Source organism: Ammospiza nelsoni, chromosome 2 (genome assembly GCF_027579445.1).
Source record: "Ammospiza nelsoni isolate bAmmNel1 chromosome 2, bAmmNel1.pri, whole genome shotgun sequence".
Classification (NCBI taxonomy): Eukaryota; Metazoa; Chordata; class Aves; order Passeriformes; family Passerellidae; genus Ammospiza; species Ammospiza nelsoni.
The window spans coordinates 103,705,633-103,732,583 of NC_080634.1; the positions used below are offsets into that span (position 1 = coordinate 103,705,633).

The 26,951-nt window shown below is 39.3% G+C and overlaps 1 protein-coding gene across 1 annotated transcript in view; it reads right to left on the bottom strand.

Annotated features, from left to right (window-relative positions):
* The window catches only part of SCML2 (Scm polycomb group protein like 2), a 73,156-nt gene that overhangs the window by 11,820 nt on the left and 34,385 nt on the right, over positions 1-26,951 (bottom strand). The window contains exons 6-11 of the mRNA XM_059493788.1: positions 26,682-26,770; positions 24,998-25,241; positions 12,487-12,737; positions 6,803-6,938; positions 4,761-4,964; positions 73-255 (exon numbers count right to left, since the gene is read on the bottom strand). Coding sequence (XP_059349771.1) covers positions 73-255; positions 4,761-4,964; positions 6,803-6,938; positions 12,487-12,737; positions 24,998-25,241; positions 26,682-26,770 — 1,107 coding nt within the window. The remainder of the gene's footprint in view (positions 1-72; positions 256-4,760; positions 4,965-6,802; positions 6,939-12,486; positions 12,738-24,997; positions 25,242-26,681; positions 26,771-26,951) is intronic.

Below are 26,951 nucleotides of genomic sequence, written 5' to 3' on the forward strand. Positions count from 1 at the left end.
AGTTGCATTTCCTAAAGTCCTCACATTTCTCAGAAATATCAGCACTTGAAAATAACAAGTGATTAACAGTACCTGGCTTATTCCTATCATACTCCATAGGACTGTGGGCACATCCCATGTAAGGGCTGAAGGGCTGGCTACTGAAGAGATTATCACACTGCAGACTGTGGCACAGCTTCTCCAAGAAGCGTAGGACAAACGATGCACTGTTTACAGAAGGAAGATTGATGGCATGCTTTTCCCCATCAAAGGAAGCTGTGAATAAGAAGATTATGTCAAACACCCCCCAAGCATCATGAAGTATAGTAAAACACCATCATTAACTTAAAGGAAAAGACATCCAGACTTGATTTAAACCATGCAAGGCATGAGAGGAGTAAACAAACATTCTGATAGTTTAAAAAATTTCTATCCAAAGGACTGAGCTCACCTTCCATGGGATCCATGTCAGTTTAAATTTGCTCTATGGGAACTTATTTTAATAAAATAATTTTGGATTCACACCAGTATAACAAAACTTACAACTACTCCCTCACCACTGAAACTTTATGTGGAATTCCCATCACTTATAAAGCAGCAAGCTCTCCACCACCTATTTACAGGAGATAGCACAAGGAAGACCCTTTACAATACTTACTAAAACAAAGACCCCCACAATACTAAAAAAAAAATATCAACAAAAAGCCCAAACAGTTATTAAAAAAAAAAAAAAAAAAAAAAAAAAACACAAAACCCCAAAAATCCCCTAAAGAAATGAAACAAACAATTTTATTATTTTTTTTCCTCAGTTTCTAACTCAATGGAGAATACTTGTGGTAAGGTGTTGGCATCCATTACCATTGAAATTCTGACTCAGAAATTGTTTTGCCATTTGCAATTTTATCCCTAGAGAAATCTATCCTGCTGTCAACACTACAGTGGTCAAGCACCCATTTATTTCAACAGGAGTTAGGTGGCAGAGATACCACAGCAGCCACAAATGGATCTGTTGTCTTTTAAACTGAGTGATTACAAAGAGCCTGGACATGTGCCTATGTCTATTCCTTGTTGATCTCTTTCCTTGCCCTCAAACAGTGTGGCAGCTGAGGATATTTTTCTTTTTTGTGAAAATTAGTAAGGTTTGGAAAAGAATCAATACTCCAGATACATGGATAAATAATTGCCATTACATCAGCTGAAACTTTAGTTACTTGTGATTAGAAAGACTTCAGAACAAAGCAGGAACAAACTTGCAACTTAAGCTTAGGGCTGAAAAGAAGTGGCAATAAACACCAGCTTTATGCATCAATTTGTCCTTTTGGTTTTCAGCCTGTCATGCAGCTTTCTGTTGTTAACATAAGTTTCCAAATGATAAGCAGAGCTTTAAAGGATCACATTTTGTTGGTGGCAGATGCTTAAAAAAAAAAAAAAAAACACCAAAAAAAAAAAAAAAAAAAAAAAAAAACACCAACAAAAAAACCACCAAAAAAACCTAAAAAAACACCAAAAAAAAAGCCTGAAAAGACAAGAAAGCCTTTACTCCTTAACTCGCAGATCTGAATTCAGGAATATTTCCATATTGTGTTACAAAAGAGACAGATAATATACACAAAATCAAGGAAAATGCCTAAGTCTAGCATATTTTAGGCTTCTTTAGGAAATCTGAAGTGTCAATTACTTACACTGTTGATGTAAGGAAGCTTCTGATTAGTTAATGTGAGTTAACCAGCCAGCACCAATAACAATGTGCTGCCTCTCCCACCTGCTTTCATGACAGACTGACCAGTGCAAGTGCTTGAAGTTTAGGAGTCAGCACTACAAGACTGAAGTGTTTCCATGGCCAATTAGGTTTTTTCCAGGCTCCAATGTCCAAATGAAATGCTAATGATCAACAGTCCCAGATGTAGCTCAGACACAAGGTCCTCTACATCTACATGTTTGGGGAAGGAGTCTCCAAAGGCAAATTTTTGTTTGGAATTTAACCAGGTCTGGAGAGCAAATGGGCTGAGTCCTACCATAGCTTGACCTCCTGACAAATTAACTGCAAGGTAGTAGTCAGCTACAGCAGAAATTTAAAATGTTCTATAATAGCCTCATGGATCTGCCTATACAGCCTTTGGGGAAATGACTTATTCTATACCCCAAAATTTCTCATTTTGAAAAAAAAAACATTGAAAAGAACAATGTTACTCAGGAGTTGTCAAGAGGATAAAGTAAGAAACAGCTGAGGTGTTGTGACTGCCCCAGCAAAATATTTAATGAGAAAAATCCACAAATAAAGATTCAGTGCAAACACAGCTCCCCCCAGACTCTCAACACCTGAGAGCACCCATACAAACTCCAACCAAGGGTGTGGGATCCAGATCCACAGGCTCAAATGTCTACTCTGCTTGGAAAAAACCTAAGCATCTTACTTCTCAGATAAATGCTAGGGGACAAAAATAAAAAGGAACATCTCTGAGGTGCAATAACCTCAATTTTAGCAACTTATAAACAGGGACTGGAGCCTGCATGTGCAACCCCAGCCCTCAGGATGAAGAGTCATACTAATTTCTTCACCTTCCATTCTTTAAGTATGTTTTATATACCAGGTTCAAGCTGGGAAAAAGACTGAGAATGAAATAATCAGAGAAATGTGTTTTTCTGATAGTGATGACATTCATCCTAGAGTCTGATTTTAATTTGCTGCTTAAGAAAATTTATCTGAGCCTCAATCTTTTTCATCCCACCAAACACCATGGTCTCTGTGCTACGAAGAGAAAAAAGGGGCTGACACCAACACCATTAGTGGGCTTGCTAATCAAGCCTTTAATTTCCTTTCTGTTTGATTTGCCTGAATTGAAAACTTATGCATTAAGCAAAAATAAAATAGTTTGTGCTTTTGTTTGAGAAAGAAAAGATGGAAAAATCCTAAATTTATTGTTATTCAAAACAATTATTTTCCTTGGTAGCTGAACCAAAAGAACCCACTAATTATTCCATGTATTCTAGCAAGACTATTTCAACCATGGCCTGATCAGCACACCGTTTCCTCCTATGGAAGGTATAACACTTTCTATAAAAGCATCAATTCACAAAAGACTTAGATTCCTTTGCTTATTCTCTGCCACAACATTTTTTTTCTTGACAGTTTAAAAAAAACCCCAATCAAATTCTGAACAAGCCACTCTCCAAACCCACTTTAAAACAAAAAGGCTACAACTGTATTTCCTTAGTTTATTCTACTGCTGCTTCCCTCTTCTTCCTTACTATTCATGTGCACAGCTAGATGTAATGTGCTACATTAATCCAAGTCATATTTTATGCTTCACAAAACTTATCACACACAAATTTTTGATAAAATGACAAAGAGTGTTTGCTCAGCCACTTCTCAGCTACCTGTCTGACAAGCCAAGGAGAAGCAAGAGCTCAAGAACATTAGAAACCCACTGGGGGCTTGTGGCTTTACTATCAGCCAGAGCAGGACTCCAGAACAGTCCACATCACCAGGTTCCTCAAACCCAGGATACAGGCCTTGGGGTGAAGCAAGGTGCACAACAGTAAATCCTTTCTGTACAGAATTTTTGAATGCAAACAAGCCACAGCTACATAAGGAATCTGAAATTTCTCTCTCCTGTTTGAAATTACTATTTTCAATTACTCAGTCACAGCCCAGAGATGCCACTGGCCTGGGATTTAGCCCTTGCTGATAAACAATCACCAAGAGAATACTGGCAATGAACATCTAAGGGCATTTTGCTCCAGAAAACTGACTTGTCTGAAACAGGTACAAGGTATTAATAATATAACAAATATTCATATATATTGAAAAAATAAAGCATTACCAGTTTCAAAACCACACATATACGACAACACTAAACCTCTACTACACAGCAGAGAAGCAGCATCCATTTTGTGCACAAACTCAGGGGGATCCTGAACAAGGCTCACTGTAGCTCTGCCATACACAGGTTGGGGTGCTGCTCTTTAAATCCAGTTAGACAGCAACATCTTTATGAGTACTTAACTGATCCTCTATTCCACTAATCATCTTTCACATCTGGTTTAATGTAAAGAGATTAAAGTAATGCCACGTCTTTTACCATCACTGATGGATTTATGAATTGATGTGCTAACAGTTATACACAGAATATTTCCTAGTCTAGAAGGAAAAAATGTCAAGCAGCAGCAATTCAGATTGAGACATAGAGATAATTTATCTACAAACCTGCCATCAATATGTAATAGAAATAAACCTATTCCATAACAGGTGACATAGGTGGATGAAGAGTGACCTGAGATACTGCTGCAGTTCTGGGGAATGGGGCAAGGGAAGCAGCAGCAACTTTAACATGTGGAATCACTTGCCTGGAAGCTAAACAGATTAGTTTGAGACTTGTCACCCACTTGGTTAATGCTTTAAGATCACCAACGTTGTGCATGGATAAGATTATGCGAATGACTTGAACTAATAAAGCTGCTTATCTCACTTGTAGTGAGTTTGCTTGACAAATGTTTGGCCACAGCTGCTAAATGAGGTACACAAGCTCTACTTAGTGTAAGAAACAATGTATTGTGCATTTGTAATTTAAACACTGCTATTGCTATATTTTAATTTAAATTTAAAGAATTGTTCAAATCACTCTGAACTCAGAGTAAGATAAATCATACATCATCAATGTTCACACCTGTGTTTACACAGCTACAAAAGTGATATAAATTCATTGCAACTACTTCAGTTCTTCTGCCCCACCTCAAGTTCAATAAGTAAAGAAACAAAGAAACAGAGCATCTTCACATACCAGTTATCATTTCTCCTCCATGATGGCCAGATTTCAGAAATCCAAAGACTGTTTTGGCTTGATAGGCACAATCCACACAAGCCTGTACAGCCTGCTGAAGTACCACATTTACAGGACCTGGTCCAAAATGGTCTGGAAGCTGCTGAACCTTCTTCTTATCCAGGTGAGGCCCAGAATTTCCATGTTTGTTCACATACACACACACTGAAAAGGTACAAGCCATATTTACTGCCAAGGAACCAAGGCACGTTTTCAAGTTAGAACTGCAGATTGTCATTTTAGTTTTAATCCTGCAGAAAAGTTATACTGGTCAACTCAAGAAGCTGAGCATGCACACATATTTTCAGAGCATGCAGAAAGTGCTCTTCTACCAAGGTTCTCCTGACTGAATTCTAAACTCACCTTTTCTCCTGCTTTCTGAAGCCCTCTCCTACCTCACTAATGTAACAAAGCTGGTATGATGTGTGCCTGTGTTTTGACTAATCTCTGCTCATACACTAGTTCCAGTAAAATACAAATTACTGGCAGGTACTCCATACTACCAAGTCACAATTCTACAAAGCAGGCCATACCAAGTTACTGCCTAATTTGTTTCCTATTTGAGAAGCTGCACCAAAGAGAACCCTGTGTTATATACCTGTCACTGATGCTCATTCTGAAGCACCCATTGGCACTAACATACACATCACACAGAGTGGCTACTGAAGGCCTGTAGCTTCAGAAGCCCTGAACCACTCACAGGATTTCCACACTGACACGTGGCTTGTCTGCTAAATAAACACTTCTTTACAAACACTAAGGTCGTTTAAAGTGTAGCACAAACAATCATATAGTACTTTTGTAACTACTTTTTAAAGAGGCAATGTGAAACTGTCCTCCAAAACAACTGCCCAGGCAGAAGAACATGGGAAACATGTAAATGATGATTTTTTTTTTCTTGTTCACCCTGGCTGCCACATGACCATGAATGCACCCAAGACATTATTACAGCTTAATGAAAATATGTGCCTCTTGGTGATTGAGCAATCTAAACATTCTATTACACAAAGAACTGACATATTTTCTGAACTTTAGTTTGATTTTAGATAAAAACTCTAAGCATAAATAAAGTATTTCTACAAGAGTTTTAATGATGTAATGTCTTCGTGCATATCTGTTTACTCTCTGATATCTACAAATGGAAGGAAATCTATTTGTACAAATAATCAAAGCTACAAACCAAGAGTAATAGTATGGCATTTTCTGTCTGGGCTCAGCAACAACTGCCTTGCAAAAGGTTTATTTTCCTAGGAAAAAGGTACTTGTTTTCCCCTCATCCATGACTGAAACTGGGCATGAGAAGAGCCTTACAACTTCTATTGTAAAAAGAGATTTTGAATGTAAAAAAGCACCACAAGCAAAATGATGGCAATTTATGGAGTTTTTATAAAATTCTGAGATTTTGGCTGACAATATATGAATTGTTTCACTATAGGGTTACCAGTTCCTCAATGGGTTAGTTCATCTACTGGCTTATTTATTTTCTGCCAATCCTTTTCAAGACACATTTCATTATATTTAGAGGCAAAAAAAATTAAACATGAGGAAAGAGGAATGTATTTCTTCTGATTGCCATTACTGGGTTTTAGCAGAGTTGGTTCCTTTCATGTAAGGTTATATAGAGATAAAATCTCCATTTTGTAACATTACAGTACAGCTTGCATGGGATCAGAATATCATATGGGCTTTTAGCTACATCTATTCCCATTTCATACATTAAGGAGTAGGACAGACATGAAAGAACTGTACAGTTTCCCTCTTCACACAGGAACAAACTGCCAGGTCTAGCAGATTTATCAAAGTCCCTGTGTCCCAGCACTTACTGCTATAATGTGGGCATCAAAATACCAGTTCTGAAAAGTAACTCTGGCTCCTACAAATATCTTTCAAAAATAAGGCAGCTGGACAATGATTTACAGTAATAAGTTAGTTTGCAGCACATTCTTCATAAAAATGAAACTGCTTGACATGGAAACCATTTCACACACTTCTTTGTTTTTTACCTGTGGATATAACTGCTGCAGTTGCACCAGACAAATTGATTCCATCTTTAAGCATCTGTGCAGTGCCATTTTTCCCCTCAGGAGATGACTGAGGAGAAAGAGATGTAGGAGTCAGTTGTTCAGGCAAGGTTTTTTTCTGTTAAGAGAAAAAAAAAAGAGTCAAAATATTTAATGCTTTTTAAGGCATCTGCACAACTTTCCTGCTATCAGTTACCATCTTAATGAATGTGTGTGGTTCCTTATTAGAAAAGTACCACACACAGCAGAGAAGGGAAAGTTCAGGAAAGGAAGACCAGAAACTGTCAGTTTGCAGTTACAGCTACTTTAGTAATGCAGTGGAAGACAATTGACTTAGAAAAGAACCCACCTTTGCATAAAAAGTGGGAAAAGAAAGAGCTTTATATACTACTTCATGACTCTTCTAAAAACCTTAGGAAGAGATATTTTGGGGTATTTTCCTGTCCATGCCCTTCCAGCTGGGTTTATCACAGCTCAGGTAACTTAGCTGGGCTGTGTATGTAGTGCCATTAAAAACCTAACTCACATCTAGGCATCAGCATTACAATGCACCTGTATTTTTCCTCAGCTTGTTTCAAAGGGGTTGAAATTCTCAAGTAACCACTTCCAGGAATTTTCAGGTGCTTCATGGAAGATCTCAAACAAGCCTGCAGTTACAATCCAGTCATGCTGGTTGCCACCACCCTTTCCTTTCCCAAACCAAACTTCTTTGCAGCTTATCAAACAACAGATAACCAGAGTTCAGAGCACAGCAATTTACAGATTAGTCCATGTGCATTAGTTCTTCTCCACCTGAGGAAAAGAGGATTTTGTTGTAATTTGGTTTGAACTGGGTTTAGAAAAGAAATGTGCACATGGAAGATGTTTCACAGAATCACAGAATATCCTGAGTTGGAAGGGACCCAAAAGGAGCACTGAGTCAACTCCTGGCCGTGCTCAGGACACCCTAAGAGTCACACCTTGTGCCTGAGAGCATCCAAACACTTCTCAAGCTCTGTCAGGCTTGGTGCTGTGATCACTTCCCTGGGGAGCTGTTCCAGTGCCCAACCACCCTCTGGGTGAAGAATCTTTTCCTGATATCCAACCTAACCCTCTCCTGACACAGCTTCAGGCCATTCCCTTGTGTCCTGTCACTGTCACCAGAGATCGGTGATGTGTTTTGACATACTATAAAAATACATCAAATTAAAAGAAATAATAAATTGGAGTTCATCACTTTTCCCTTCACCACTTATTTCTGCATGAGAACAGATTACTTTTTGACTCTCTTACCTAGCAAAAATTAGGAATGTAAGAAATCATCCAAGGTCTTGACACTGCTGAATGCAGCAGAGACTTTGGCAATGTGGTAAGGATTTACCATTAAAACTGATACATACTGAAGTAAAACTTCAGCTAAGGAAGGCTAAGCCCTCTTCCATTTAGCAGTTTTCATTCTCTACACTTTTAGAAGCAGCCTATTTTTCAAGTAATGTATTGAAAACCATGTAGAAAGCAATCAGAATATACACCTTCCTAAAAGAAGCAGTATTTAACTTCTTCACAAAACCTAGAAAGAAGAAACAAACTTTCTTCTGAAATCCAGGGCACTTAAAAAAAAATTCTGTGCCACTTACAGTTTGGAGAAGATAGGTTTGGCTGGGGAAAGTACTTGACAATGTGGCACTGGGTGGAATCACCATGAACATAAGGAATAGACTGCCAAGGCTTGGCACTGCCTTGTGAATGAGGTAGCACAGAACCAAGCAGTGATGTACGTGTCAGGAACTGACCATTTATCTTAACACTGGGTGACAGAAAGGTCTCCATCTTTAATACAGAGAAAAATAAATGCGCTTGGGAAGACTGAGGTTTTGATCTGAAGTGCAACATTCCTCAAGGCCCCCTCTAGCAGGGATTCTTGCAGTGGGGCAGTTTTCTTTTACCGTGCTAAAAAAATACTCATTTTTGGTATTGATATTGGTCAAATTGAGGGAAAAGGTAAGGGAAATGGCAGAAAATGCAGGAATGAAAACAAAATACAAACACTAAACTAAGAGCAACCATCCACTCTCCAAACCAATGCACACATGGTGAGACTAGCTGGCTGTTTCCTACCTTCTCCCTCTGAAGGGAATATAGCACATTATGCTTGCTCAGCTGAGGCTCTCATTTTGCAGCTCCCCATGATGGGCAGTGTTGTCTCATGAAACAGGCCACAATGCCAGCAGGGCTGGGCACAGTAGCTTTGTGTGGCTGGCCCCTGGCAGCTGGGAGGGCAGAGAGCAGGCTCACAGCTCATACCACCAGGACAACACCACCAGCTTCACCCTCATGCTCAAAAACGATTTTTTGTGGGGTTGAATTTAGGGCTGGTAGCCACATTCAGACCAAGAGGTTTCCTCAAGAAATTCTGAAAGGAATTCTTTGCACTGTTATGCAAAGTGTACTTTTAAAATATAATAAAAAAAGAGATGTACAGAGGTTCCTTCTTTATTATGGAAGAGTAAAAACATACAGTACAAGCTGTGAGAAACAAATGAAAAACAAAATCCAACATGCATCTCATACTTACAGAGCTTAGAAAAAATTTAAATAAAGGAGAAAAATTATACAGCTCAACATTTCTAGCTGTATAATAAAAGCTAGTATCTGCAAAATTATAAATACTGCAACATAACAAACCTAAAATGGCGAAGAAATTCAAACAACTCTGCAAAGAGACAGGCATATACCCATGTCCCTAAAAACACCAAATAGCCAGCTCACACTTGAAGCACAACCATTTAGTGCAACATCTGGAGAGGGGTTTTCTTTTGCATCAGTGTGGGGGGGGGGGTGGATGGAAGAAAAAAAAGCACTTTCAAGCCTCTAGGCACATACCACTTGCATATTTGCATACATTCTGTGAGGTGTACAGGCTGTATGGCTGCACTTCATGTCAGACACACCCTGTCTGCAGAACTCCCACAAAGCCCCATTTCCTCTCTCTACCCTTATGCTAACAGGTGTAACAGTCCAAAGAAAAGTTTGCACATATGTATAACATCTTGGCAATTTAACCACTTACCAAAGCAGTAACAGCCTTCTGTGAGTTCTCAAAAGGAACTAATTTTTCAAGTTTTTAATGCTAAAGTTAACAAAGTAAAAATCTCAAATTAGATGTATCAAACGTAGATTTTGCAAAACCTCTCTGTTGCCTGGTCCCACAGAGGAAATCAGGAGTGCATAGAGGTAGGTCAGATCTGCTGCCTCAGGACAGGATATGTCAGCACTAACACCCATTCCCCAAACAGTACCTGCAAGCACTTCACACAAACCAGGTGTTAAATGCTCCAAGCAGACACTTTCAGGGCCCAGAGGCCTCTTCTAAAGGCAAGGTGCCTCCAACTACTGTTTCAAGACATAGACAAAGCCTCTCCATTTCTTTTTAATGGGAGCTAAAGGACAAAATTCTTACATGCAAGTGCACATCCTGCCATACCTGAATAAGACCTTCAGATATGACAGTCCTGTGTTCAATGGTGTCCTTTAAAGCCCTGTCCAGACTTACAAAGAGCACCGTGCCCACTAGCTAAGCCTGGATAGGAGCCCCTTTCTCCTCTTTAATCCCTGTCACTGTGCATTTTTATACACCAAGTAAGAGAGAAACAAAACTGGAGACCAATTCCATCAGTTTGGACAGCTGGCTGCAAGGGGCAGGCAGCAGAGAAGAGTGCTCAGCTTTCAATTTATGGTCCCCAAAATATTTTTTTATCTTGTGATCATCATTTCAATGAAGTGCTGCTTCCAGTTTCATACTAGAGCTTCCAGCTATGCTCTAATAATATTACTTCACTAGCACTTCACACTGATCAGCACAGTCACTGGAAAGGAGAATCCCCACCCTGCCATTACTCCACCTCTTCCCAAGCATCATTAGGAAGAGATCCCACAGCCCCACTGATATAAACTGGAGGAGAAAAGCCCCAAGACTTCTACTTTTAGACTGTTTGGAGGAAAGGGGAATGAACACAAAAAACCCAAAAAACCCACCAGGAAAAAGCACTGCCCCCCACCTCCTCACTAGTGCTAATGCAAAGCAGGAAGGAGCACAAGGAGAGACTCAAACTGCCTGAGGAAAGACATTGCAGGATTGCTACTCTTCTTGAACAGCCTGCTGTGCCTGAGCAAGCCTCAGAAAATAGACTGCACTTCCATGGCAATTCAAATTGCCCTAAGTCTGCCCTGCTGTGATTCTATTCTTCCTTGCAGCAGCTGTAGCATTTGTGCTTTTTTTGGGGTGGAGCAGACAAAGAAGGAAGTAGGAGGGATGGATGCTGTGCTAGCTGTCTACCAGCTGAGCTCCCTGAACTGACTCACTTGGAGATTGTTCATCTGCCAGTGCTGCTGTCAGTGGCAGTGGGGTGAGGGGACAGCAGTTCCAGTGTGTGCCTGAGCAGAGAGCAGCAGTGTGTGCCTGAGCAGAGAGCAGCAGTGTGTGCCTGAGCAGAGAGCTGCAGTGTGTGCCTGACCAGGGAGCTGCAGTGTGTGCCTGAGCAGAGAGCTGCAGTGTGTGCCTGAGCAGAGAGCTGCAGTGTGTGCCTGAGCAGAGCTGCAGTGTGTGCCTGAGCAGAGAGCAGCAGTGTGTGCCTGAGCAGAGAGCTGCAGTGTGTGCCTGAGCAGAGAGCTGCAGTGTGTGCCTGAGCAGAGAGCTGCAGTGTGTGCCTGAGCAGGGAGCTGCAGTGTGTGCCTGAGCAGAGCTGCAGTGTGTGCCTGAGCAGAGCTGCAGTGTGTGCCTGAGCAGAGCTCCAGTGTGTGCCTGACCAGGGAGCTGCAGTGTGTGCCTGAGCAGAGCTGCAGTGTGTGCCTGAGCAGAGAGCTCCAGTGTGTGCCTGAGCAGAGAGCTCCAGTGTGTGCCTGACCAGGGAGCTGCAGTGTGTGCCTGAGCAGAGCTGCAGTGTGTGCCTGAGCAGAGCTGCAGTGTGTGCCTGAGCAGAGAGCAGCAGTGTGTGCCTGAGCAGAGAGCTGCAGTGTGTGCCTGAGCAGAGCTGCAGTGTGTGCCTGAGCAGAGCTGCAGTGTGTGCCTGAGCAGAGAGCTCCACCAGAGCTGAAGCTGCAGGCAGCTGCCAACCCTGCAGGTCTGACTCAGCTGGGCAGGGAGAAAGGCATCATGCCTTTCAGACCAGGGCAAAATTAGGCCCACATCTGGAGATAAAGAAGCTTCCTGCTTCATGCTAGTAGAAGCTCCAGGATTAGGCAGTATCCATGAGATTCATTTGGCAAATCCAGCTGTATGCTTAAAAAGCTTAAATTATGCAATAAAGTCCCCACTGTTTTTAATTCAGTGTTTCTAAACCTGAAAAAAACCCCAAAAATGCAAGCTATATATATGGTTCAGTAACAAACTAACCCAAACTAAAAAACTTAAATGCTTCCCTGTCTCTCTACTTCAGAATAGCGTTTTTCAACACCGATTACTCACCCATAAATAAAACCGTAATCTTGTTTGGGAATAAAATAATCCACAGGATCTTATACTAAAATATTCCAGAAGAGCTATTCTAAACTTTTTCTTGTAATCAGTTGCTGAAAACAGTAAAGCCCTGAAGGCTGAAGAGAAGACAGAAAATTAAGTGATGATAATAATAAAAAAATCTCACTGCAAAATTCTGCAATATAAAATAAAGTAGTAGATAAGGACTAACCTTTTTTCCAGGTTTTAAACTTTTTTTCCTTGTTTTAAGATTTTCAGTATGAGAGGTGCTTTTTGTCAGGGGGATATTTTTAGGAGACCTGCCCTTCTTGGGAACTGCAGACTGTCCAGGGGGTTTGCCCCGACCTGGTTTCCTGCCCCGCTGCGCTGGAACTGGAGCAGATTTCTGTGGAGACTGCATTGAACGCCGGGTCACTTTGGAAGGGGAAGATTGGATTTTTGCACTGCTCTTTGTAATGGAAACTGAGGAAAAACAAAAACAAAAGGGAAGGGGGGGAAAACCTCAAAATGAACAATGGAAAGCAACTTTTCTAACAAAGGCTTAAAAAAATAAAAGTGTACTGCACAATTTACATTGTAAAATGAATATACTTTTTACTTTGAACTTAAGTAGTTGGCATGAAACTACAGAACTTCATTGACGCCAAAGAGAGAACTCTTTGTACCCATTCTTTTCCAGGGACTTTCCTAAGAGAAAAACATTCAAATAAAAACTGGGGAAAAAACCCCAAGAATTAATCCACTCACCTTATAAATGCTTCCCATAATTTAATTACAGTATTTATAAAGTGCCATTCATCAAGAAGGCCTTCAAAAATACTTCACAAATTATACAGCTTATAATACATCCCTTTTCCACTAAGAGCAGCTTCCACAACTACAAGACATGCAAACTACTTCTAGGGAGCTACAAAACAACTTTGAGCAGCAAAGAAAATCATCCCAGTGACAAGAAGAAACTGATGACAGACAAAATGTCTTTAATGAGTATTTGTCTGAGATACTGGTTTAGAAAGTTAAGCTCACATAACCATACCCAGATTTTTCTGCCTGGTGCCATTTTGAAGACAGAATTCCAAAACTCAAACATAAAAGTATCGTTTTTCTTCATTCTTAACACTGAAGTGATTTTCTCCCATGAGATGGGTTAATCTCTCCAATTCAATATAGGATCCCAACAGATATCCACTTGGATATGTTCCAATATGCAGATGCTGTGATAGCATTATAATCTGGTGTGAGGCTCTAAGATGTAACCAGATTTCATTAAATTAAAACTTCCTAGTGAACAGGTCTTTTCCACCCAACTTGCTCTCCTCTCAAATAATGATGGTTTTATTTTAACAATTCCCTTCCCAATGGACAGATTAGAGCACCAAAAGGATGCCAAACAGAACATGAGGATATACCCTCAATGAACCTGCTATAGCACCTATGGCCAACAAAAAGCAAATATTAAGTCCCTGTGGCTGACAAATACTCCATTCTGTTGGCCCAACTGCTGGCAGGCAGACAGATGCAGAAATTGCAGGACAGGTAAGTAGAAGATGAAACAGGAATTTTTGGACATCAAACCACCTTTGCTGAGAGGTATGGGAAAGAAAGACACAACATATTTGAAGTAATTTGAAACCTTTACACTAAAATCAGACAGCTTTCTAGTGTCAGACTGCCCCTATCACAGCCTTTTGCATCTTGCTGATCATGAAATTCATGTGATTCACCCCAGCCTTAACACCCATAAACTTAATGTGACATAAGTTAGAGAAGTATTGCAAGTTAGAGTTAAAGCAGGCTTTGACTGTGTAGGCTATCAGTACCTGACTCAAAGCACTAATTCATACTGGAAATGGAGCATAGGGGGGTGGTAATTCTGGATTTTTGTGAAATTGGAATATTTCTTCCCTGAAAATATTAGTATGTTGAAGCTTTCTGGTAAGCAAGTAAAACAAAAAAAAAACCATAAAGGTACTTTTGAAATAAGAGATTGAGAAAATAAAATATTTAAAGATTGAGTAACAATTTTAATGTCAAGCTCTATGAATCATATTCAACTTAACATTTCCAGCACCTTGCTTTACAATTGTTCCTTTAACCCTGTATCTTTATTCAGGAGTTAACTGTTATTAAGTATTTGCAATAGAAAATGTCACTATTTTCAAATTCACTAAGATTAAATATACACTGCACACAGACTTCTTAGAAAATACAAGTACTACTGACACACATTCCTAAAGCAGTAGGAGCATTTACATACATTGCTATTTGCCTGATTCAGTTACTAATCTAATATTCCCTAATGGCAGTTCAGAAGAAATCTCTTCATTATGGCTGGTTGCAGTCCTAATACATCAAATGCAGACCTGATACCCTGAGGTATCTGAGAAGGACCACCTTCTGGATGTACAAAGTGACCACTTTCCTTTTATTTATGTATGCCAAAACATCTTTTCATATGCGATGACAAAGTAAGATGAACAGAATTTCAACCAAATGCTGGCACAGCATTACTCTTATGTTCCTGAACTGCTGAACGACATCTCACGTTAAGCTGTATGTCTGGAAAGCAAAATATCAACTGTATGCTGTACAATGCAATACTATATATTATACTTACAACAATATAAATGCAGCTATTTTATTTATTTGGGCCACACAACTATGCATAGAACAAAACAATCATGACCTTGGAAAGAAATGTTGTTTAACTAATTCTTTGTGCTTCTGCCTATGGTGAAATCTAGCAAATGCATTTCTAGTCTCCACAGTAAAGACATAGCTGTTGTTAAATACACACTACTTGCAAGTCAACAAGTTCTAGGAGCACAGGTATGAGTTTTGGACACTGAGCAATCCCTACTCCCTTCCAGAAGGACATTTACCAGACAAAGAGTAACAATGCAAACAGCTCCAGCCACTTCCTGCTGCCCTCTTGAACCACACACATCAAGCACTACCTTATCTCAGCATCTTCCTACCTGCATTTGCCAGAGGACCAAATATGAGCAGCATTAACCATTAAGGGGGTGGGGGGAATCAGGTCCCACTTGGTATTTTTCCTTCTGCCTAGGGCTGAAGCTGTTTTTTTAATAGGCAGGACTGCAACAAAGCCCATGCTGCCTGGGCAGCATCCCAGAGATAGCAGCAAATGAGGAAGCTGCTATTTGCATTTGTTGATTTAAGAGAGCATGGGGGGAGCACAAGGGAGTGGGAGACTGCTAAAGTAATTCCCATATTGTCTGCAGGCTGTACTGACAGTGATCATCAGTCACCTGCTCATACTTCCCTCACCCCGGCCTTCAGAGGGAGACCAAAGGTTACACTGGGTCACGGGATCTGGGGGAAATGAAAAGACATGCAAAAATCAAGCTGCCAACCCACTGCATCTGTAGACAGAGTTATCCCCACTAGGCCACATGTTCCAAAAACTAAGACACTTTAATAGTCTCATGAGAACTTGTTAAAATATAACGATGAAGAGAATAGAGAGGAAAAATGCCAAGCTCTGCTTGCAATTACTGCAGTATTTAGCTGGGATATTTACAACCAAAAAAGCACATTTGCCTTTTGAGGATGCTGCTTTGCATCACAAAGGCTCTCTCATTTGCACAAGCAAAATCAAGCATTTGTGTCATGTTGCTCATCTACAGAAATATCCACCACTCCAGTTTCAGGAATGGGATGCATTGCATGGCTTTCCTTCCCAAATATCTTGTTTAGAGCCAAAACCTCCACAGACACCCTGAATAACTGAAGAACAGAGGTCACACTCCACAGATACACTTTACCATAGAAATGTCAGCAACTAAGCAGTGCTTTCAGAGTTCACAGAGCTCCAGTCATACTGCCACATTTGTGTGGGCTATAGGTACCTAGCCCTTCATGCAACTCACAGCTTACACGCTTTCAAATACTTCTCTTTCAAAACATTCTTTCTTTCCTCCATCAAACACTTCTGTGAGAATCCCAACACCTGGGAACTTTGCATTTAATATAACAGAAACCTCAAATCCTGTATTTTGGAACTCACAACCTGGAGATGCACGGCCACAACTCAGTCCCTTGCTGAAACAAGCAGATCCACTGCAATCAACTGAGCCCATTTGCATGAAAAGGACCCAAAAGGTTACACCTCACATGAGGGCCAAATTCTGCTTGCAGAAACAGAAAAATTTCCCAGACACAGGTAGAACTGCAAGATTGACCCCAGAATGTTATCATCAAGATCTCTTGCCAGAATAAGTAACATATTTAAGACAACTGTGAAATCTGAAGCTACTGAAACCTCCACTACTTGGGAAGAGGATGGAACAGATGACAGCTCAAAAGCCTGAATTCTCATGCAATTCTAATTAGTAAAATTCCCTCAAATAATCAGCAGTGACAGTTTCACTCCATGTTTTTATGGAAAGCAGGGGAAAAAAAAGGTTCAGATTTGTAATATTTAAACATTATAAATCTCCCATTTGGTTAGTGCCACAGAACAGCAATTACAAGACAAGACTTCAAACAACTGATGGGAAATTACACAAAGGAAGGTAGGGGCTCACTGCCATGCATTCTGTGAACACAGAATTGCTACCTGAGGTGAAGGTGCCAATTAGGCCAGTAAAAAAAGTAGCTCACTTTTTAAATCAGATTTTCTTTCAAGAGATAAATTATTCTATTTGTACTGTAGTATTGTTCCTATGCCCTGCTAATATATAAACCCAATGTTTTTCAAGAATATAAAAGCTTGGTCCTTCTGTCACGAACAGACAAAAAAAAAAAAAAAAAAAGAGGCAAAGAGGTTTAGCAACTTACCCTAAATCCATGTGAGCACTCCACAGGAGAAGTAATGGAAACATATCTGCTGAGTTCTAGCCTGGAGTTTTAACTATAAAACTAACCTTCTTTAATACAGTCAGTTATTATCATGATAGTTTTGACAACTGGCAAAGGAAGTGGAAAAGATTAGCAATTTTTTCAAAACAGCTTACTGCCAAGGATTATAAAAATTTATGTCCTTATGTCTCAATTGAACAACAGAGCCATACAAAAGCATAACTATCTGTAATACATTCCACTTCTTCCTATCTGTGTTTGGATGACTTCTGGTCATGAGGTAGCTGTGAGATACCAATTGCTATGTAGCTATGATACAAAATCAGATATAAGTCAATATTCTGCTATCTAAAAAGCAACATCACACTTGAAAACTTACAACATCCACCTTGGCAAGACATGGACACTACAGCTTGAAACTTTCTTCTTTCTAGATTTTAGTTTCTGTTACCAATATAACAAAAGAAGTAAGAAGTCTCTGTCTTTGTGAAAATTTTTAGCCTACCTTACACAGGACTGAAAGGCAAAATGGAGACTGCCAAGCAATGTAAGACAGAAATAGATGAAAAAAAAAAAAGCATTCCTCTCCCAGTGACCTGCCCAGGCAGCACTGTAGCACCTGCAGTCCCTCAGTCCTTCACTCCCATGCCCAGTCTGCCACACCTTCAAGAGGCAGGCAAGCCAGCCCCTACAGAAGCCACCACTGAAAATACCATTCAAGATCCATCAAAACCCACTACTAACCAAATTCACACTCATCACTTCCAAAAAAATCAAATTCTATGAGCTAAAATGGGGCAGAGAGTATGTGGGACTTGTGAGGTTCCAGGCAAAACAGAAGGAAGACTCCTGGAAGATCTTTTCAGTTAGTCCCCAGAAACCAAGAACTGTGAAAAGCCAGCTTTTAGTCTCATCCTTCAACAAGCATTGCCATTGTAACCACATTAGCAAAAAAACCTAAACCAGACAAACCCCAACAAAAAAACTCCTATACTTTGTTGATAATTTGGAAGGAAGGAAGACAAGGAAGAGAGCAACAAGGTAACTCAAACTATCAAAACAGCATCAACTTGAGTTACCTGAAGTGAACTTAGATGCACTGGTGATGAATCTGTCAATAAACCCAACAAGGCCCAGCTCTACAAATTGGGTACAAATTGAACAACCTGACTTTTGATCCCATCATTACTGATTCTGCCCTGGTTTTGCCATTATTTTTCCCCAAACAGCATAAACAGGACGAAAGGTGGGCCCAAAATGACAGAATACAATGCAACAAGCTTCCAGGGAAGAAAAAAGAGACACAGAGCAGGGATAGTACAATGCAACAATTTGTTTTGTCTCAGCATGTGAATGACAGCACTGATACTCTGGACACAGCTTATAGCTACTAACACAGATCTGGAAAATACTCAATCACATCCACCAGCAGGGCACCACAACCATGGCTGTGGCTTGGCACACCTGGGTTAGTAACCCTTTACTGCTTAGTCCCCACAGCAATAGGGTGTTTTATTACCCAAGCTGCAGGTGGGAGGTCTGTACAGTAGTACAACTTCCTGTTTAGACTACACTGAAATACCTGCAGTGTCCATAAGACTCAAACAAAAGAATATTAAAAAAAAGTCCACGTAGCAGTCAAAAATACATGTGTTGGGAGTACTTCCAATTTACAAGAAAATTACAATTACCTTATAAATAAACATGGTAAGATGACAGGGAATCCAGACTTACAATAAGGTCACATCTCTGGGAAAGGCAAAACCTTTATTCTTTCTTAAGTGATTAGTGCCCTGTGGCAGCACTATCCAAGCCTTGCTGCAAGATGTCAAGAAACATTAATACCAAATAAAAAAAGCTTAACATTTGAGAGAATGTGGCAAATCAGGTTTTAGCCTGAAGCACTGAGGAGTTTTTCATGTACAATTCTGAAGACAGCATAAATCTGCTTACTGTGTGTGCCTGACTTAACTACTGGGATCTGCTCATGAAGAGAAGCTGGCTGCATTGACAGAAAAATAAAACCTCCAGCAGTAAGAAATTTTACCACTTCACTTTTTTTTTCTTTAATGAAACTTAACTACCATGCTTATCTGATTTTTTTGGCTACTCTAAACATCACAGAGTCTTCACAGACCTTACTATAGTTCTGTATAAAGTTTCAGCACTTCTTTTGTTTCATCTGCAAACAGGGCAAATACTTAGGTTTGCACTGATGTTGCACATTTCTGCACAACTCAGCTGAAAACATACCAGAGCTTATTTTCACATAATTTCATCAACAACAGAGATCATCTCTAGTATCTAGCTCAGTAAAATCTGCACAAAGTAAACACTGAGAAAAAGACTGAAAATTAAATAAAACTAAGAAAGCATAAAACAGACAAATAAGATACTTTTACATCTCTGCTTGAGCCTGTACTGCTCTTTTGCTGCAGACAGTTTTAGAAGGAGACCTTTAACATCTACATGCTGATTAGCATAATGAAAGAAGATTGCTCTCACTGCCAGTAAATGCACTAATTAGGAGAAAAGCAATGATGGGACATAGGGTGTGGAAGAGGGGGAGACAGAAGAGAGTGAAAGAAAGAACATGACCTATGGTAAAAACTACATTGTATCATGGTTTTGGTTGGTTTTATAAATTATTTTATCATCTTCCTTTGGCCTCCCAAATTTTTAGAGCACAGAGAGCAGTTCCAACTTTTTGAGTTCTTTGCATCGCCTTTATCCTTCAAAAATCCAGCTTCATAAGGCTGGGGGGGATCATGAATATGTAGTAACTGATCCCCTTCTTTCTGTTCACATCTAAATGATAGATAATTCTTAATACTGAAATCAGTCTTTGCAGGGGAAACTACTTATTGTTTCCCACATGGCTTGTCCCCAGTTGTTCTTTTGTTTTCTCTCTTTTATGAAAAAGGTTTTACTTCAATTATAAATAAAAAGGTGGGTTGCCTAAGTAACTGCCATTTACATGTAATAACTAAACAGTAAAATAAATTTATACAGAAACAGCAAATAGAAATTGTTCTGACAATTTCCAGTCACCTGCTGCTTACTTCAATCATAAGCCTCAAAATACAACAAGCTACAAAGCAATACATGAACATCAAGAATATTCTTGGGTATAGTAGCAGATTTCTATTATTCAACAGAGTAAAGTAAAAATTACAATCTATTGTGGTTAAATAGAAAAGTACAATACATTTGGCCTAGAAAAAGAGTGAATAAAAAACCATGCAGAAGATATAAAACTTTAAAATCCCTCCTAAAGTATACCAAAAGCATAAGTTACATGTACCCAAGAGATGACCAAATTTTAGAATGAGCAAATGCAGAGGGTAACACTAAAACAACAAGACTGAATTTATTTTGCATTCATACTCACTCCAAGGAAGCACACAATATCAGTATAAGTCTAAAAATCCCAAATATCAATTAATGAATGATCATGTAAGGAACAGAAAACATAACAGAAGGCACCACTATGTCACCAAGTTTCAATATATTGTGCACTTCTGGATCCAGTGGCTCAAAAATGCTCTAAGTGAAAAGGAAATAGTATAGAGGAACAAAGGTGACCAGAGGAATAAAACTGACCCCTGAACAACACCAAAATCTTCCTGTACAAGTACTGGAAGTACAAGAGCCTGTTTCAGTACAAGAAACCAAGGACAACAAATAAAACTACCAGCAAGGAAAAGGAATTTCTCCTTTTCCACAAAAAATATACTCAAGTAGAGAATGTCTTATGCTTTAGGTGCTAAAAAGGATGTTGTAGGTGCTAAAAGTTCAGATGGCTCCAGCACATAACAGAACAGGTTAGATCAAGTTCCTCCCCTTTGATGCTGAGTACCTGAGAAAGCAATCAGCATAAAAGCATTATTCTGGGCTTGGAAGGACCTTGGCTGCAGATGGACAGATACTAGGAACACTTGAGCACACCTGTCTCCTATGTGCTTATAATTTTCTTCAGACATCTGCTTTCAGCCAGTGCTGGAGTGTTGGAAAAGAAATGAAATTTAGCAAAATGTTTAATTATAGTGATTTGTGTGTGAACTGGTTTGTTAAAAAGTAGTTTTGTAGCTGTTGAAAGTGTGTTGGGTTTTGTGTGTAACCTGGCAGGTAGTCTTAGGGATTTAATAAATATTTAAACTAGCGCAGGAAAGTAAGAATGCTAACCTGTCTGGAGGCAGCATACAATGCTCTTAGAATAAGATAAGCAGAAGATTAATGATCTTGTTTGTGAACCAAGGAATGTATCACAAGGGGTCTGTGACCAGGCAAGGGGAACGGGGAACTGTTTCTTGGAGACTTTGTTGTGAATGGCATGTATAAGAGGGAAGCACCCATACGTGAAATTGGGGGCTCGGGTTTTAGGGACATTAGTCCCCCAGCTCCCCGGGCCCTTAATAAAGCACCCACAAAACTTATCCGAGTTTTGTGTCATTTATCAATCGGGCAACAGGAGGAAACCTTCAAGAGCAGATGGTCCTTTGATGGTCCAGCACAGACCAGCGTCAATCTCTTTCATTAGGTATTTTTTCACAACAGTGGTTGTGTTTTTTAATCTTCTCTAAAAGCATTTAAATGACCAAGAGGCACAGAGAAAACAATCTACTGCATCCTTAAAATATTAACCTTGAGGCAGTGGGCCAAGCCAACATCAAGCACTGAAGTCAAACCATACATGACCAATTAGTACCATTGGAGATATTTCTAATGACACAAACTACAATGTTAGCTAAGCACAGCTTCTGACAGCATAAATATTGAATGGTACATTGCATATGACTGTGCACATATCCTGACATGCAGCCAGGTCCACTGAAGTCACACCTTCTGATAAGGACCAAATACAAAACATAAATATTGGGGCCTGAAGGCTATCAACAGCTGCTCCAAAACAACTTTTCACCTAACATCTCTATTATCTTTTATCTTAGCTCATGAGCTAATACCAATGAGAGGTACAGAAGATCCAGTTGAAAAGAGTAAAAATAACAGATAATCTGGTCTGAATAACCCACATTCTAGAAGCTTGTTTTTAAACACCTCTCATGGCAGAGGTCCTACATTCTCTCTGGGCATCCTAAAAGGCTAAGGCAGCAGACAGCTGAAACACAATCTTCCCTAATTTGCATACTGTCTCCCTTACTGCATTTAATCTCTCTTTCAAAAGGTTAAATGAGACCCCAAAATCCATCTCATGGCAGGAAATTGTTGTCCAAGGTATGAATGAAATTTAAAACATCGTTTTTCTCTTTCATACTAAGACTGCAAGATATTGGCTTTGCATGTTTACTAAAATCTGAGGTTTTCTTTTTCAGCCCTCTAAGTAGTGATTTAACACACTTAAGTGCTTTCAGCTTTACAAAAATCAAGAATACTTTTCATATTCACTCTGGAATTCAAGCCACTCTTAAATCAATTATTTTCACTTTTTATTGCAGAAATTCAAGCCAGAAATACTGAGGTAATCAGCAGGAAAAAGGTCCAGACCAAAATAAATTTCAATACTCCAAGGAAATTCCTACAATGTAGTACCTGTAATATTTTCTCCCTTAACAGGAGTAGTTAATGTTAGTATGTAATGAAGAATCCTGACATCATCATATTTCTGAATTTAAACAACTTGATTGTACTCTCCTTGAAGCTATTATTTAAATCTTAATAAAGGACTGTCATTGCAGTTCTTTAGTGGCTCCACAGCAATCAAGTAACAGTGAAAAACCTAAACTGAGAGCAAAAAATATTTCATCCAGATATGTAAATTCAACAAGTGTGTATAACACATACAAACATAAAATAAATAAAAATAACAACACAAAGCAAAATAGAAATAACGAATTATTTATGCTCAGAATGCTGGAAAAATGAATAGACAATTTCAATAAAACTGCAGTTAACTTTGGCCTCACTTTTGGAAACAAAAATAAAAAGCAATCCAGCCTGCATCTCTCTGCACTCAGTTTCTATTACATGTCCAAAATTGTCAATTTTAACTACAAGTCTGTAAGAACCCTGCTTCAGATTTTATTAATGCCTGGAGTGTTTTTGTTTCTCATTACAAAGCAATAGTATCCTAACTGGATAGGTATTTCAACTCTGAATTTTGTTTGGCTTATTACCTGAAGAACTGGATTACATAACCAGCTTTACTCATTGTCAAACAACATTGAGCTCCATCAAGCATTAGTCAGGCAAGAAAAAATTCTGGATGTCTTACCTGAAAATATCTCTGGCTTTTCAGTGTGAAATTGGAGTAGACTAAACAATTTAGCAATATTCTTTCCAGAAGATGAAATTGGACTCAGTAATCTAAACTGTCACAAAAATATGTTTTAAACTTCTATGCCACTTATTTACACAGCCCCTCTTGTGTATCACAGAATGGGTCAGGTTGGAAGGGACCACAGGGGTCACCTGGTCCAGCCTCCCTGCTCAAGCAAGGTCATCCCAGAGCACAGGGCACAGGGTTGTGTCCAGACAGCTCTGGAATATCTCCAGTGAGGGAGACTCCACAACTTCTCTGGGCAATCTGTTCCAGTGCTCAGTCACCCCACAGTAAAGAAATAATTAGCTTAAGTGTAATAACACACCTCATTCATGATCTCCCAAGACAAGGTCAACCTTCTGAAGGAGCCAAGAAAGACCCTTTAGAGACTGGGAGCACAGAAACATTAAGACTAAGGTCAGTGTGGTACCTGTTAGATGACTTCTGATCCAATGTCCATCATCCTCACCTGCCTTTCCCCTCCCCTCTCACTGCAGAACATTTTGGGCAGTACAGCTACACAGAGTTACTCCTTTGCTGAAATCTGCCAGAATGGACTAAACACGATTCCAGATACTATGACCCCTGGCAGCAACTTCAGCCAGGCAGGTGACAGCAAGGATGCAGAGGTGCCCTTAGCTAATTCCAGCCAGATTTTCCACACAGTTCTTGATCTGCTAGCAAAAGACTGAGAAAAATAACAGGGATGGAAAGGCCAGGAAACAGTACTAATTTCTTGCCTTCTTGCTTCTGTTCCTTTCCTACTTCCACATGTTCTGTGACACCAATCTATTTGTTCCTTACTCATCTAACACCAGCTATGAAAAGTCTCACTGCGAACAAATCACTCTGGTTAATAAAGAAATTAATTAAAATATTATTCCCCTCCTTCAAACCTCTCTTCCTGACATTTTTTATGGGATGAGGATAGACAAGCTCAAACAATTTTACAGAAAAGCCTTACACTATAGAAACCTGACAAGCACTCCCATAGTAGCAAAGGGATTACACTGAGGGATATCCCTCTTCATGCTATTTCCCTTCTTTCTAAGGTAGAGAGTTATTCATTATAAAGCAGCCATCAATTAAAGAGACACTATCACCTGATCAAAAAACATCCCTAAAGTCAAGAGGATGACAAAGCATTCAGAATAGGCAGCTGCAAGACAGAATTTTGTGAGTATGAAGGAAGAAATATTAAATATATAGTTTAGACCTGCAATCATCAAAGAAGTAAACACTACTACTTTACTTAGCATAACATAAAGTGCTGCAGCAGCCAGTATATTAGTATCACTAAACAGGAGCATGTATCTATCAATAATACAAACAGCAAATCTAGTTCAAGATTCTTTATAAGCACACAAAAATTAGAGGTCATCAGAAGCCCTCCTAACAGTATTAAATAAAACATGTTCCCAGAGATGCTACAAACAGGCAAAAACTGTTTCCTAGCAATTTCTATTAGCTTTAAGCTGCAAAAATAAAACAACATTTCATCCTCATCTGCTACTCACAAATCAAATCTTCAGTCTTATCTGCATACAGCCAGCTGGTTTTTAAAATTCTGCTGTAATTGAGGAGAAAAACAATTAAGCAATATTATTAGTCATCTTACCATTGTTCCCTGGTGGTTGTAATGCATCTCCTGTCAAGCTACACCATCCGACTGGGAAAATATCTCGAGAATCACACCTGCACCAATAGTCAAACGCTCCTCTCCAACCATCAAATGTAACAAAAACTTCATCTCCTTTAACATCTCCAATGGTTGCTGGGCAAATCAGGTATGGGTTCTTCCTATCTATAGCTTCTAGTTTCATTCCAACTTTAAAGCAGTTTGGCACAGGTTTTGGTGGCTCCTACAAAAATAAACAAGGTAGAATATTTGTATTTCTATGACCTCTTGAAAAAAAACCAAAACTAAGTAACAGCCCTTTTTTTTTTCCTCAACATTCTTATTATTTACAGTCACTACTCTCAGGAAGCTATAGAAACACATTCAAGGAAACGTAGTCGAATTTTAAATTTGCTTTTGCTCTTCTGCACGACAAAAATCTTCATTCTATTCCCCCAAAACACAGCTGGGATAATTAGCAAAATTCTCCATGACAGAAAGACTCTGATAAAAGTATTTACATAAGCAATAGGTTGCAAACAATACATTATGTCTGGGCAGCAAGACAGCCAAGACACTAAAATGAAATTATTACATGCTAATAAAGAAGAGGTTTGCAAGCATGGATATTTCTGGGGACTGATAACTGTCTGGTAAAAGCTTTACCTCTCAATTAATCCATGAAAAATTCATTAGCATTGGACATTATTTATAGGCCTCTTGTTAACTCACTTGGCCTTAGACCAATTCCAAGTGGACAAAAGAAAAACAAAAATCAAGTGAATGTGACTGGTGTAGGTGTACCTCCACAGCAGGAGTTGTGATCTGACAGAACACAAATTACCACCTCAGCCTCAAGAACCTTATTATCCAAGCCCATCTCAGATGTGCTGCAGGCTAGCACAGAGAAGCATGGCTCATCATGCCTCAGAAAATTTATATTATCTTATCTAAAAAAAATTATAATTATATGAAGTTAACAGCAAGTGATGTGATTGCAGGCCTAAACCCAACTGTTGGATTTGCTGACACACTTCTCAGTATCACTCTCAGTATCCAAAAAGAACACACTCAGTATGACAACAGGGTTTTATCTCCTCAACAAAAAACTGAACCAAGCCATTTTAATATTACTGTTATTTTTATATAATTTTCCATATTTTAAAATAACCTTCTCAAGAGTCATGTTTAAAAAACTGAATGGCTTTTTCTGCTATTTTCAACTACTTTCTCACTGCATTTTAAATGATGAGTGTGTGCCCAATGAAAATGTTTAACAAAACCTTTCCAAGCACTACTGTATTCCAATGGGTCTCATGTCCCATTAATTTTTTTTACTCCTGTGCACATTCACATGACTACAGTGCTTTTAAGAGATGTGATATGTATTTTATCTAAAATCCATAAGACAAAAAAGGAGCAAACACAATTTCTCTAAGTAACACGCCATACTTTGAAGTCTCAGCTCAGGAAAGGAAATGGCCCTCTCTAAGGACTAGAAGCAGATTCCTTTCTGTCTAGTTCCATAGCATGTCAATCCAGTTCAAAGTAATTTTAAATAATAGTCTTGCCTTCCCTGTCTTGGCTGCAGACAACAGGGTAATCTCTTAGCATCCTCATTAAGAAAATGTAACCATGGACCAATTGATATGAAGTTGTTTACTAGAAAAGCCTTTCTTCTTACCTTTTTAAAGAATGCTGCAGGTGCCATTTCAGCTCCATTGAGAGTTCTTAAGAGAAACATTGGCCAAGAGGATGCATTCATCTGGAACCCTGAGGACAAACAAATACCAAACAAACAGCCCTACTTTCAGTTTGTAAAGCACAATAGGAGAAAAAGTCTGTTTCACTAATGCCTCCTTCCCTCTATTTCAGACTTGGCCAAAACAGAAGCAGCTAAGAAGAAATGAACATGGTCGCTGTCACTGCAGAGAGCTGTGCAATTCATTTCCAT